At 35.6% G+C, this 15,588-nt stretch overlaps 1 protein-coding gene across 3 annotated transcripts in view; it reads right to left on the minus strand.

Moving 5' to 3' along the window:
* Positions 1-228: 228 nt before the first annotated feature.
* Positions 229-15,588, minus strand: part of Prps (phosphoribosyl pyrophosphate synthetase) — a 93,752-nt gene continuing 78,392 nt past the window's right edge. For all 3 annotated transcript variants that reach the window (XM_081727746.1, XM_081727748.1, XM_081727747.1), the window contains 3 exons: positions 13,540-13,713; positions 10,474-10,633; positions 229-6,693 (listed from right to left, as the gene is read on the minus strand). In XM_081727746.1, coding sequence (XP_081583872.1) covers positions 6,601-6,693; positions 10,474-10,633; positions 13,540-13,713 — 427 coding nt within the window. In that variant the 3' untranslated portion in view covers positions 229-6,600. The remainder of the gene's footprint in view (positions 6,694-10,473; positions 10,634-13,539; positions 13,714-15,588) is intronic.

Raw genomic sequence — 15,588 nt, forward strand, 5'->3', positions numbered from 1 at the left:
CTCACAACATTGTTGAGCATGCTAGCAGGAAGTCCTTGATGACATTATCGATGGCTGTAGTGGTGATTATTCTGCTGACTGCAACAATGGAAATGATAAACAATGACAGTGAACCGAAAATCGAGAAGAAAAGGCTGATCGGTAAAGGAAACCAGCTGTTACATCTAGTCTTCAGTCCGTATAGTTCAATCTGAACACACGTAATAACACAAATAAAACAGGGATAAATATGTATATCTAGAACTTTATTTCGAAATTTTTGCTTAAAAATATTTACTCAGAAAAAAAAATGGTCTTACGATATTCATGTTCCAGCCAAGTAACCCTCTTTTATGCATCTATTACTTTCTCGAAAATACTAATACTGCATATTCCAGAAAAAAGAATAAAACATCTCATTATACACCATAAATGAATTGATTACACTTTTGATTGATTACTTACATCATAATTGTCTCATGGACATACAGGATATTTATATTGTAATAATTGTATATTATTTCAGTTTTACCATATAAAAATAAATTCACCATAAGGTTTACGAAGAGATTCTAAATAATGAATGTAAGTTTTTTTTTCTGTACACACACATATATATATTTATCCATATATATATAATATAAACTTCATTGCAAAATGCTTTTCGAAAGCTCTTTATATATTTCTTTTTATCTATAAATTTACATATTTGCAGCAAAAGTGCCTTTATTTTAGGCCTATTAATTATAATCTGTACGCTTTTCTCGTGTACGGTTGTTCACTACCACCGCATCGTACGTGGCACTGAATATCACCAAACTCATATATATAATATTTTTCATGCACTACCCTAGCTAACTGCTTCCAGTTGGTCACAAGGAAGCGGGATGAAGTTAGATTTATATCGAAGTTGCACCATCCGAGTGTACTTTTTTAAATCAATAAAGTTGTGTGTGCAAAGTGGACTAATTACAACGTGACAACAAAATTCCTCGTATTTTAAAAAGGAAAGTGTTATGAAAATTTTAAAAATAAAAACACTTCCCTTGGGCCGGGTTAGAACCCATGCCAAAAACGATTTCCATTACTAGCATGGTCGGCTACGAGGAGCAGCAGCATTTGGTATTTGATTTCTGCTATATGTATGCTACGTGGCGAGAAACGGATAACTCCAACCAATCAGAACCGTGAATGGCTAGGGTTCGAGCGTGATTAAAATATGTGTCTCTCCTCCGTGTTAGTTTTATTTCTTTATTTTTACAGGAATTTCACTTGCTGTGGGAAGTTTCGGACATAAAGCATCATCAAAGCACACGCTGACAGATAAATTATACCAGTGGAAGGGTTGGTTATTGGGGTCTTTTGGGTTGTTACAAGGACAGTCTTTGAACTTCTAAACTGTACATGAGAAAAACGTTTCTACTATACCACTTTCTTAATTTTTAAAAAAATGCATCACAATTTCTCATTTTCTCCATGAGGATGTTCATATGCTTAGATGCAACTACAGAATCTTCGCAGAATACATATTTAACAATATATCTTTAGTGTTTTACACCATAGGTTGCACTGATTTATGGATTACTTAAGTTTGTTTTACGATCGGTTTTATCCTTCGTACAACTTTTGAAGACATTACAGAGCGGACATGTATTTTCTGTTAGTATATATATATATTTTTAAAGAACAAAGTACTTTGAAGTCTGTTACATTGCAAATCCAAACACTTGACTCGCAATCTACAAAATAATGTTTTTTCAGTTGCTTTAAAACTATTTTTTTTTTTTTCAAAATTATAAACACTTGTACATGGATATGCTGATTTTGAGATTTTCATAACTTAGTCCTACTTCATAGAAGACATCTTTATATATTTTATCATGTATCAATCAGAAACATACAGGCGCAACTAAATTACACTATTTCATATTGAAGCGCATTATATGCTGATAAATTTAACAAATTTTGACTATTTCTCAAAAAGCTACGGAAAAGAATCTTCCGTAGGAATTCAAAATAGGCTTTATTTTAATCGGTAAGCTTACTATGATCTATGACATTGTTTTCTAAAATAAGTCAGCCATACAATCGTTGACTACTAAGTCCTGAAAGTAACTAGTCTCTTTTTTTAATTTTAAACAGAACAACGTTCGAAATAATGCATAAAAATATGAATCTTTCAGTTGCATAATTTGAAGTGTACCTAACCTAACGAATTTTTTCATAATCTAGACTCTAGTGTCACTATATTTTGAAAGAAACATTTTTTTTTTTTTTTTTTTTAAAAAAAGCTATAACTTATACTATAGAAGTTGCACAACCAGTCAATTTAATGTCAGATATGGCTGCGCTGGAATTATTAACTATAATATCAGAGTTCATTAAAAACATTGCAAAGCAACTAATTCTAAATAGTGAATGCTTTAAAAGCATAATGCCCTATTGAAGTTGGAAATAAAATTATTTTTTTAAAAAAAATCCAGAGTATGATTTCGCTTACTTATTTTAATTCTCATTTGTTGTACAGTCACGAACATTAATAAATGGAGGTTGGAGCCATAAGAAATAATGGCTTTAGCCTCCATTTATTAATGTTCGTGACTGTACATATATATTTCATGAATAACTAAGCACCTGGAGTATCTTTATATATAGTATTTCCATACAGAAAAACTTGGCTAATATACTACTAATTAATTTGCATGCAACGCTAATGTCATGTGTTTTGAATATCATTTTTAAGTACAAAATATTCAATAGTACAAGATGGATTTAAAACAACGAATATCAATGGTATATTAGATCAGGAAAGTAGCCAAGATTCTATATAGGAATCAATATTCAAACATATCCATACTGACTTATCGTAAATCTGCACCTTAAGAGCCAAAAGCATGTAAGTCACAAAATAAAGGAAATTTCCAAGACAACACAAGAACGGATGATTTAGAATTACCAGTATATCGCTGAAGGATTGACTGTATGTCGAAAAAACGGCCTATTTCATCCAAAATCTGTATTTTAAAAAGCATCACATTACAATAACAATTCATCATCATACCAAATATGCATACTTTAGGGACATCTGTATTAACTCGTTGAATTTTACGAAATGCAGGATGTGAATAGAATAAATCTCAAGAGTTTCTCCGACTTACATACTACGAGGCAAGCAAATATAGAAAAATCAAAGTGTATGTATACGCCTCACGCCTCTCAGACTTCTTTCTTAGGCTAGAAAGTTCCCTAAACTTTAAAGGGGTACTTTCAAAATACAGTATGTGCCAATAGATTGATACTCAATATTTATTTATTTTTTAAATGAAATGTGAATTTAGGGGGACAATTGTTTTATCTCTGTATGCAAATCGTTAATATTGTTTGTTCCTGTGCGGCCTGGGGACCAGAGGAGTGGACCGAGTTACCAAATTTTATTCTCGGGTACCTTGGTCCAGACCCCAGACCAAGACGAAGCTTTTTTTTTCTTCCAAAATTTGAACGGGGGGGGGGGCTCTCAGGAAAGAGTGTTTACCGGGACATGTAAAAGTAGTACAAATGACCGATATTAGTGTCAAATTCATAGTTTTCGCGGTCGCTGAGATCAATGGTGAAACTCCGCTCGCATTAACTTCCAAATTCACTCCATTCGGCTGAGGGCCGGGCGTTACCGGAGGTGGGGGGGGGGGATAACGAGACATGTAAAAATAATCCAAAATGACCGATATTAGTGTCAAATTCGTAATTTTTGTGGGCGCTGAGATGAATGGTGATACTCCCACAGGCGTTGACTTCCAAATATAGCCCCCATGCCAAGAATGGGTATCTTCTGCTAGTATTGTATAAAAGGATATTTAAAAAATCAGCACACGAACAAAGCTATAACGCTCCCGGTTTCGCTGCTCTTTTGAAGTTAGTAAATTTGAACTTGAAAAGGGAATATGAATAAAAATATGGAAATTTAGAACAAGAAAGAGGAAGGTAGTCAGAACGTAACATGAAAACGACACGAAAATCCTTCGAAGTTTAGCAATGAATACGATCTTTGATGTAGCTGAGAGAAGTAGTGACTACTTCTCCTGGAAAGTGAAGAGCAGAGGTTTTGGTGTCCTAGCTCTTCCTAAAGGTAACAATTCAGAACGGAGACCTATGCCATTAGTATCTTCTGCTGCAGAACCCTACTTCCATGCTAGGATTGCCAACTGGCCGGTATTTCACCGACCTGGCCGGAAATATTGTTGTTATTTTGATTAAGACTGGTGACAGGTACACACTTCTTACCAGCCCCTTCATGACCGGTATTTTGACATCTGTAATTCAGAGTAAAACATCGAACACTGAAATTCTTCAACAGTGCCTTTACAAATACAAATTTCTGTTGTATTATATATTAAGCGACATTTTTAATCCATGGCAGTTTTTTTTTTTTTTCATTTTTTAAGATAAACTTGATAACAATTAGATTTTATTGTGAAACATTGCTTTCGACAATAGATACAGAAGTGTATAATTTGTGATAATTGTGCGGCATAAATATAACGATAAATTTAAATTGTCCATCGATTGCTGGCAAATAACCCTTAGGCATTTCGTTTGTACAATGTGTGTTAGATTGTTTAGTTTCACGTCCCTAGCAGCTGCATATGACAACTTTCCTTTCAAAAGATTGGTTCCTGAAAGGGGCCTCAACCATTGTTTTGGTTGTTAACGTCGACCAGGCCGGCACTTCTTTCTGACACCTACATCGCTACGAGTAAAATAATGGTTCTTTGTTTCACTAATCTACAGATTTCTTGGTTTGTTGAAGCTTACTTTTACTTCCTCTCCCCGTTCCACTTTCTTCCCATGGATGGGTCCGAACAGAGATAGTTCATACTTAGGCCTATATCATAGAAAATTCTGAGGTACCGATAATTTTATTTTCCAGAGTTGGCAACCCTATTCCATGCCAGGATAGCTGAACAACTCCACGCTGGCTTCAAACTTAGAGGATAAAATAAGACACCCTCAACAGAACCACTCAAGGGAAAAACACCTACCATATCATTTACTCACACGATTTATAGTACTCTGAAGCTAAATTGAACATATTTTTTTTAACATTGTAACATAATCCTCAAAATCTACACTGAAAAATCTCCCTTGAATTACATACATTTGGCTCTCGTCAGGTACGAACATTGCTTTAATATCTTTGCTTAGATTTTTACATACACCTTCCAGTGGGGAGTCACTATTCATGATTAAAACATCAATCCAATGTTTAAAATCTAATGTTACCATTCCCTCTCTCCAAATTTCTATACTCATATTACTTAAAAAATGAATTAACTATAAAATAACGTCTCGAATTTCAGAAGAGTGACATTTTTCATCAAACGAAAAATGTCCATAAAGATAATAATTCCGAAAACAACAATTAAATTTACGATCCCAAATTAATTCCATTCAAATACAATATTTGGGAGAGGAACTATATTTAGAGAGCTCAACAAAACCTTAGCTAATCAGAACTTCAGTGTATAACCACTATATATCGATATCTAAACTAATAACATTCTTGGCCGACGAATATGTAAACAAAGCACAGAAACACAATGCTGTCAATCAGCTGTGTTTTCATACAATAAGAATATATTTATGAACTGAACCTATAATAAATGGTTTCTTCTAAATATAATGTACTTGCTGTGTCTCAATCAAATCCCACATTGCAAATTATTCAACAATTGAGCACATCCTAATGTATCTATATATAAAAAAAATTCTATTCAAATATAAAGTTCCCTCAACTTATTTTACACTTACCCTATATTATTACGTACAAAATCGAACTACACAGTCTTTTTTTTTTCCTTCTGGGTACTTCAATTATTTTTACCTTTCTTAAACTGAAAACTACAAATATCTCTTTTTCACAAATACAATTACACAAAAAACATTGCGCTATAACATCTATTCACTTGCAGCAAATCCCAGAATTACTGCATTTTTACCTATTTACATTCAGAAATAATAATAATAAAAATCCTTTGCATTGAGTTGGCCGCTGAATGGGCAACATTTCTTCCATTGTAACAATAATAAAACTATGGAAATAATGTAATTTCCAGTACATGTATCATATTTAATAAGGCTCTAGACTAACCAATATTATCATAAGAATACAGGTCACTAAGTAGAAACGAGGGAGGACAAAAAAAAAAAAAAAAAGTAATCTCGATTGTTAAAATCCCTTTTCATTTATTCCACGTATTCCATTTTCAAGATAACCTTTGTAGTCTACAGCCTTAATAATGCCTTTTTAGGTTTCATTTGTGGTACAACACAAATGTATCAACGAAAGTTTATATACGTTTATCTGTAAACAACAACAACCTGAAGTGCATACGGGGGATCTTTCTTTTATTTATTCATTGTGCCAAAAAAACACTATCTCCGCATTAAATACACTCCGGTTATCAATTGGGGTTGAAGTTCTTCATCTAAGGGAAGGACGAATGACGAGGTGCCAAAAAATCAAGTTTTCTTTCTTATATATAAAGCAACAAAGCACATTAATTGTGAAACAGGAAGTTGTATCCACACTAGTCTTAAACAGAAACACTACACTAGTTCAATTATTTAATATGGAACATTACTGAAGAGATATGATACTGATTCGCCGTTGTGTGTTCTTCTAACAGCTTCAGCAAACATCATGGACACATCTATACACTGAAAATATAAAAGCATTTCGTTAAAATAGAAATATCTATTAATATATATATATATATATATATCGGGTGTTTCAAAATGAATTTCCGGATTTTAAGGCTTTGTAGTATTTATTGCAATTAACTTACAATTATAAATACTACATCAAATAAAAGAGCAACTCAAACAGTTTTGTACGCATGCATGCGCATGCACTGTTTCCTCTGTCTGTTGTTAGAAAGAGCTAGTAGCAAAGATGGTGACTAGCGAGCAGAAAGCCTTTTGTGTTTTGCATTTTGTAAAGACTGGATTTGTAGTTACAATGCAATCGTCAGTGTGGAGAATTTTAAGGACAATTACCTCCTTATCGTTTGCAGTTGTTACAAGCTCTAAAGCCTACAGACTACGCTTTACGAGCCAACTTTGAAAATGAAATGTTGCTGCATGACGATCAAGACTTCCTGGATCGTGTCGTATTTAGTGATGTATCTACATTGCACCTAAGTGGTGATGAACAGTCACAATGTTCGCATCTGGAAGGTCAGCAAATCCTCACAAGATGGTACAGTTGCAACGAGACTCCCCTAAATTAAATGCGTGTGGTGCTATTTCCGACGTTAAGTTTATGGACTCTTCTCGCTATCGACTCGATTGAAGAATGGTGCTCATATTGAACACTTGTAAAAAACTGTTTGGGTTGCTCTTTTATTTGATGTATTATATATAATCGTACGTTAAATGTAAAACACTACAAATACAAAGCCTTGAAACCCCGGTATCCATTTGAAACATCGTGTATTTTACAAGAATGCCACACATATTTTACCCTCCATATCGATTTTATATTTCACTGATCCTCCACAGCTTTTAAAAACTTTTCTGACCTACTACGTATAATTTACATTTAGCTATTATATTTAAGAAACAGATCTAGCATTGCAAGGCAATGAACTCTATATTCTGGAGAACCAGATATCATGTGGGACGTGAAAATCAAACTGGCTATCCCGTACCGGATTCAGGATGCTAAGTACTTTAAAAAAATAAAAATAAGATATAACTGCCCTTCATGTACAGCACTGGTCAACGGTTTTGGACCATCTCGTATTTGAGTAAGCATCTACTGTAGACCTACTATTTTGAAGCAAGAACTTTGCCTCCTTGTGTCTGAGAGTACTCTGTCTAAAGCAAAAAAAGCAAAAAGATAGTTGGATCGAGATCCTTAAAATGGAAAAATAAACTGTAGTAGATATTGCACGGCATAAATGGAAGTGTGGAAGGTAAGGCAACATACTGATTTTGTTTGAAAGATCAAGATAGAGGGGTCAATGCAGTGACAAATTTCGAAGAACAACAGGTTTTAACATATTTTGTAGTTTTCTGTACGTTGCTGATATGTTAAGGTTTAAAATGAACGTAAAAACAATCCGTTGATAACTGTTTACGATGGGTTCATTATTTCCAATTATTACATATACGCTCTTATTGAGCAACAATTGAATATACAAGGCATATATAAACCGTCGTAAACATTTTTCGAAGTACGGTGTCTTTTGCTTTTTAAACGCTAACGTGTCAACAAGGTACACAAAGAACCACGAAACATGTACAACTTTTTTTTTTCTTTCTTTCTGTTTGTTCCAAATTTTTGGGATTTAGGATTTAGACTTCTGGGCTTTCGGCATCTATGACCATGTTAGCCTGTCACATATGAGGGATGACTTCCCTCGGTGAGCACACTATCCGGGGAAAGGGAAGGAAGAAAGCGTCCAGGGACCTATAAATTAGGTACCGCCCCGGCATTTGCCTGGTGTGAATGAGGAAAACCCAGGAAAACTTCATTCAAGATGACTGGCCTGAAAAAGCTTTATTATACTTTTTCGACTGAGTGCCCCCACCAGGAATCGAAGCCGGGACCGCTCGCAGTGAAGGCGAGAGCGTTAGCGACTACCAAAGTTAGCGCGGGGCCACGTTTCAAATTTGTTACTGCACTGACACACTATATCTTTCACAAAAATGTTGCCTCGTCTTGCACACTTTTGTTTATACTATGAAATACCTATTACTTTTTTGTCTACTGTAAGATTATAGATGTCGTATGCAGTATCTTTCAGATCTCTATCCAACTGACGTCAAATTTTATGCTTTGGATAGGAGTACTTTTGATGCATAGTTCTCGTGTCAAAATAATCGACCCTAGTATTTTTTTTTTTTTTTTTTTCAAAAATCTGGGCTGGTCGAAAACTTTTAACCGATACTATATTACTCTTCAAAACAGTGTTTTTAATATATCTAAGTGTTCAATTGCATTGGCGTCAGTGGGACAAACTAACGGGGAACTGGGGTACGGAATGTTCCTCCCTTATGAAAGCGGGGTCCTCCCCCGGAAAATTAAAAGAAAAGTCTTTGTACATTGCATTTTACAGCACTTTTTATTTAAAAACAAAAACTCTTGAAGTTTTATGTTTTATTTTTACTTTTTATAGTCTAGTTTTTTTTTTTTTTTTTTTTTTTGGAAAATGTAGTACTGAAACACACACACATATTTACACACTCACACTCTTTCTTTCTTTCTTTCTTTATTTATTTATTTACTTTACAGTTTGTTTATGCAAACACTTAAATTCAATCTTGTTTTACAGTTTTAATTAAACTTAAATGATACCAATGTATGTCAATAATAATAATAATAATAATAATAATAATGATAAAAGGTAATGTGAAGTAGAAGTAAATAATCAGGACTAATAAAAATTTGAAAACAGATTTTTGGCTCACAAACCTACAACTAACGTAAACGCCGTATTTGCCTTCCACTACGCCAGGAAAAGTGCGCTGTTTTTGTTTTCCTTCGAGTCTTCAAAGTATGTTTTCACTGTAAATTGTTTTAAAACAAATCAACTAATACTAGGTACATGCAAGCACTAAAGTAAATACAACAATAGTAACAATGCTCACAATAATAATAATTACGTCATTACATCAAATTCAAGAAGTAACTAACATGTCATCTCGCCGCGCGCGCGGTACGCAAACAGATATGTACAAATACGCTCACGCCTCCTCCTGTTCCGGCGACCAATCTTTTCCCTCACTATTCCCTGGACGTTTATAGGAGCACAGCGTACGTGGCTGTTTTTGTTGGTCCCGAAAAAACTTCTGACCATAAAGATATCTACAGTTTCATATCAATAAAATCTTGTAAGAATTTCTAAATTTTACCCCTGATTTTCGTTATTATGCCTACACTTAAAAAAAAAAACAGAAAACAGTTTTACAAATATTGGGGGACACGTTCCCGGTAGGACTGACGCCAGTGTTCAGTTGGATGACTCAACACAGGTATAGTGAAGTGGTAGCAAGACGCATGAACGAACTGAAAGAGTTTATCTGGCATCTATATCAAAGTGGTATGAGATGCCCATTTATTGTAGTTTTCAATCTGTTAACCGAGCTACTTTGTGGCTAAACGGTTAACGTACGCACCTATGGCGTGGGAGACCCGGCTTCGATTTCCGGCGGGAGCTCATTTGGTTCGGATTCCACGTTAATCAGTAGATCCACGTCTCATAGCCTCGCTGCTAAACGGGACATTAAACTCAAAATCAGCTCACCTCAGCTCAATCTGTTAACCCTTCTTTTCCCACTTTGTTTCGTGTATGAGCATCGTAAAGCCTTCAAATATAAGGCTAAATAGTACACTGAATCGTTTTCAATGTTTGTTTTTTACATTAATTCCATACACAATTATTAACAGAAAAACAACAATCATACCATTGTTCATTGCTCGATTACACGTACCTGTATTTTAGGGCATTCCTTCATATGTAGTTCCTGAGGAATGGTATTCGTTACAACCACTGCTTCGAAACAAGCGTTATTAATACGAGAAATAGCTGGACCGGAAAATATTCCATGAGTCAAGATGGCGTAGACTTTGGTTGCACCCGCTTCCAACAACCTGGAACAACAAAAGAATATGTATTTGAAGCCAACATCTGAAACTACGTTTTCTTATTTCTCGTACCACCAATAATAACAAAAAGTCAGTGCACCACGATATAGCAAATGATGCGACGGAAATGGTGGCGAATTATAACAATTAAAGCATTACATCAAATTTTTAACTGAAGAGCAACAACTTCAATAATATGATTGCAACAAGAATGCATCATTATTCTCTATCGTAAACTCTCAATTCATTAATACCTACGATTACATTACAATGTAACATGTTATATTAGAGGTCACAAGGTATAAAGATTGACACCCCGACCATAGCACCTGATTGACTTATTGTATCTATTAAAATCAGTTATTGGTTATGGGTAATGAGGAATTTATTTTGACAATCGGCACCCTGGGTTTAGATCTAAAACTTTACACGGAAAAGGGAGCGTGTTACACAGTATCTCAGAAAGTCAAATATAGTTATTTTCGACCTACAATTATCTGTTTTGGGAACACAAACCGCTTAAGTTGGGCCGATAGATAATAGTTTGTAAATCTTCCTTTTCAGGAGATTCAGCCACCAAGAACAGATGAAATAGTGCTGATGCATGGTAAATCCAGTACCAGAGTAATTGTAGCGGAACGCCTACTTCTAAAGTATTAAGAAAGTTTCAGAACAAGGAATCTCTGTGACAAAGAACCCAGTCCGTGGATACCCAAGGGTCGTCACCAACAAGAATATGGCAATAGCACTCGTACCTATCACTGTAAAACCCCCAAAAGTAGTAAAACAGAAGACCATATTACGGATGCTGCATATGCAGAGGCATCTCTCAAAGCTGCAACTGCAACAAGCTTCCCCGGTGAAGATGATCCAGACAAGAGAGCACAGTTCGAGCAATATGCACTTTCTCCGTACAATGATGTGGCCATAATCTTCGTCAGGGTGAAGTTAAAGAAACAGAATTATCATTATTCGTTTGACGGCAATTCATCGTGGACAGATCCAAGCAAAGCAGTTAGTGGGTCCAAGACTATGGTGCACTGTGGGACATATGAACTGTGTGACCTGTGGTCATCTTCGGTACACTGATTGAACGACAACTAGACATGCTTCGGAAACACATGTTTCTCCTACTGCTACCTAAGGTAGAGGTTTCCTGATGACACGCCTCCGCACTATGCTGGGAAAGTTAGAGAGTTGCTGGATCAACAGTTTTTGGGATGTTAGATCGCGCAGGCGAAAGAAAAAAAAAAATGTATTGTACGGAGCGCAAACACAGAAGGTTCACTCCCGTAGAAATAAATTGTCAGTGGCCCTGTAATTTTGTTTTATATTATATTCTCACCTTTTTGGATTATCCAAAGATTTTCCAACTAAATTCTACGTGCTATTTTTCATTCGAGTGACGTATCCAGTACAAGTCAGCCAGATTTATACTTCATAGTTTTGCACATCATTTTCACTCACATATTTCTCTCCTTTCACTTCAAATATTTTCCTGAACATGGTTTTCAGAAACAGAATCTGTGTTTATCTTTAAGTTAGAGTAAAACTTTCATATCATAAGTAGTTGTATACATTTTAACGTGATGCCTATTATAATCCAAAACCCAATAACTTTTATACTTCCTAACTCTGCGATACGGCAATAGGGTATTGTGCTAACTCTACCTTTATTTAAACCAGTAGTTGTGAAAATCTACAACTTTCGGTTTTAACACTGACTGCCAAAGTGAAATAACGAATTTTTAAAATATGAATTCAGTACTGAAAGAACAGGTCCCATCTTTGTTTCTCTACTGCAGCCGGAAGTGGTAGAAATCTACTACCCTATCACGTCTTCATATTGATCTTCATAGAACAAAAGCTGTGAGAGACAACAACAAATGGGGTTTTGATATGGTTTCAATGTCCGAAGAATTAAGTTTCACCTCGACGTTTATCCTACTATTGAAAAGGAAGCGCTGAAAATCTGCAATTTCAACTCCCACATTGATCGCCATAGTGGAAAAAAGGTAATAAATTGTTATTTTATTTATTTATTTTTAAATATTGATTCCATATTGAAAGAATACCTTTTATGTCAGACTTTATTCCTATACTGTAACAAGATAGGGTAGTAATTTATCACTACTTTTGGTTACAGTAGTGACTCCCATTAAGTGAAATGATGATAGAAGGCGACAATTTTTTAAAATATAGATCCAAGGTGTGAAGAACAGATTACATCTTATCTCTTATTCTTCTGATGAAAAGCGGGAGTAGTAGTAGTAGTAGTAATAATAATAATAATAATAATAATAATAATAATAATAATAATAATAATAATAATAATAATAATAATAATAATAATAAAAAACACCCATAACTTGTGCCTTGAATATTGATTCCCTAATTGTTACAGCGAGAAACTGTTGTTGCCATCGATTCAGAGTCCGAAAGATAAGTAACCTTATATCCCTCCATCTGTGACCTTATATTCCCCCATCTGTGACCATATATTCCCCATCTGTGACCATATATTCCTCCATCTGTGACCATATATTCCTCCATCTGTGACCTTACATCCCTCCACCTGAGACTTTATATCCCTCCGTGACCTTATATCCCTTCATCTGTGACTTTATAACCCTCCATCTCTGTAACCTGATATCTCTTCATATGTGACCTTATATCCCCATCTGTGATTTTATATCCCTCCGTCTGTGACCTTTTATCCCTCCATATGTGACACAGTACACCTTCACTGCAACCAGAAGTTTTAACCACTACTTCCGATTTCAGTGTTGAATTCACACACCGTACTTTCACAAAGTAAAATGCAACTCACTTGTCTTATGTATGAATCACAGCTTATAAGTTCGTGTTGAACAAGAAACAGATTGGAATAATACATTTATAGCTTGACTTACTTTTCTGCTGCATGACAAATTGTTCCGCAGGTGTCTGCCATATCGTCAACAAGGATAGCTACTCTATCTTTGACATCTCCGACCAACACCATCGAGGCGACTTCATTGGCCTTCTTTCTCTCCTTGTGAATCAAAGCGAATTCCACATTGAGTCGATCGGCAATAGAGGTCACTCTGAAATACGAAACATGGTCATTACAATATGCTTATGACGAAACATGTTTGATTATCAATACTAGTCCTTTATATTGTATCTATACACTGTATTGTATCTATACAATGCACCTAAAATATTCACTTCTACTAGCAAAAGATATATAAAAGATTGAGTCACAAGTCTTACAATATTCTGGTACAAAATATACCTGTATTTATTACAACACAATGAAAACAGGTTAATATTCTAAGTATGGTTCCTTGTGTTGCATTGTTTGCAGCCGTCTTCCTGACAGTTACTGGATTCCACTTCGATATAATATCTTGTGTTTAGAGCAAAAGAAGTCAGTCACTACTATTGGTTGATGAAGCATTGATTTCAATCAAGTGCACCATGGACCGAAACAGGTAGTAATCTGAAGGGGCAAGATCAGGACTAGCCGGGTATAGCACCAGCTCGATGTCATCAAGTTCCTGCATTTTATGTTGCATTTTTCGAGCCGAGTATGGTTTTGCGTAATCCTGTTGTACTAGAGCGTGCTTTAGGGTCACCAATGCAGAAATTTTTTGGCGCAGACCAGTATATATATCCGCTCGAATTGATCGGAATGCAGGGTCGACACTGATGGTACGACCGCTAGGAAACCAACTCGAAGTTGCACCACACACACAGCATGATTTTATGCTCAAAATGGTCCTGTTTGGAGACCGGTTCTGGTAGTGTCCCCTTGCTCAACCATTGTTTTTGCACATTCAGGTTTCCGAAAAGTACCCATTTTCGTCGCATGTAACAATCCAATTCAGGAAACGTACATCACGCTAATTCTGCAGCAGATATCAGCATAATCTACTCTCCTCTCAGCCTGGGCTGGGGTCAACTCATGTGGCATAATGCGACAACTCCCAATGGTTTTCCCGAGTTGGTAACGCACTACAGTGGCCTGAGATATACTGAGTTGGTTTAACTACCGTCGTGTGCTGGTAGATAGATTTTCCTCAATGGCGATTGCATAACCTCAGAATTTATCCTGGGGAAGCCGGATCTTTGCTAACAACCTGCAAGAAATTTCTGGAACCAATGAGTTGCTGTGCTGTGGTTCATTAAATTTTTCCTTTTCTCATGACAGATGTTTTGGGTTGCTGTCGCAGCCTTATCCTGTGTTCCAACTCATACAGAGACAGTTCAAGTGTTAGACGCTGTTGAGCACTCACTGTCACTGCCACTAAAAACTGAGTGAAGGTACTCATGGAATGGTAGCCTCCGTGTTTATCAGTCCGCTTCCCACACTAGCTGTTGTGGAAGTCTGTAGTTACGGTTGGTCACGGCGTATACACACACATGTTGTTTGGGTTGTGGAAATATTGCAAGACTTATCACTTAACCTTTTAGCATCAATTATAATTTCTAAATGAATGGAGTAATTCCGGTTCAAACTTCTGCATTTTTTTTTCTTGCTTACAGTGAGTATAATGCGTTGGCTATTATCAATAGACGGAAATATTTCTAATGTATTTTGTAGGAAGCGACAATATTTACAGTAATTGAATGATATTCAGGAAATGAATATTCGAACTTTGTCCAAAGAGAACTTGATGTAATTAGGATAGTTCGTGCTTTTTAAATAAATTTAAGTGGGTTTTGTTGTCGACAAACACCATGTGCGCGGGTTCTCCCGTCTCCATTCACTTTCTTCATTCTACCATTTTCCTCATTATCATAATCATTGTCTTCCTTCTCCTTGATGCATGAACGTAGGACTTTAAAAAATAAGCGTTATTTATTCATTGTTGGGAGCACTTAATTTTACTCTTCAAAAATATCCTTTGCAATAACAATGAAACTTTCTCAACAACGAAAGAAACGCGACATCAAACAACTGTACAATTCTCTGA

The sequence above is a fragment of the Thermobia domestica genome, chromosome 10, assembly GCF_964235325.1.
Source record: "Thermobia domestica chromosome 10, izTheDome1.hap1.1, whole genome shotgun sequence".
In the NCBI taxonomy this organism is placed as follows: Eukaryota; Metazoa; Arthropoda; class Insecta; order Zygentoma; family Lepismatidae; genus Thermobia; species Thermobia domestica.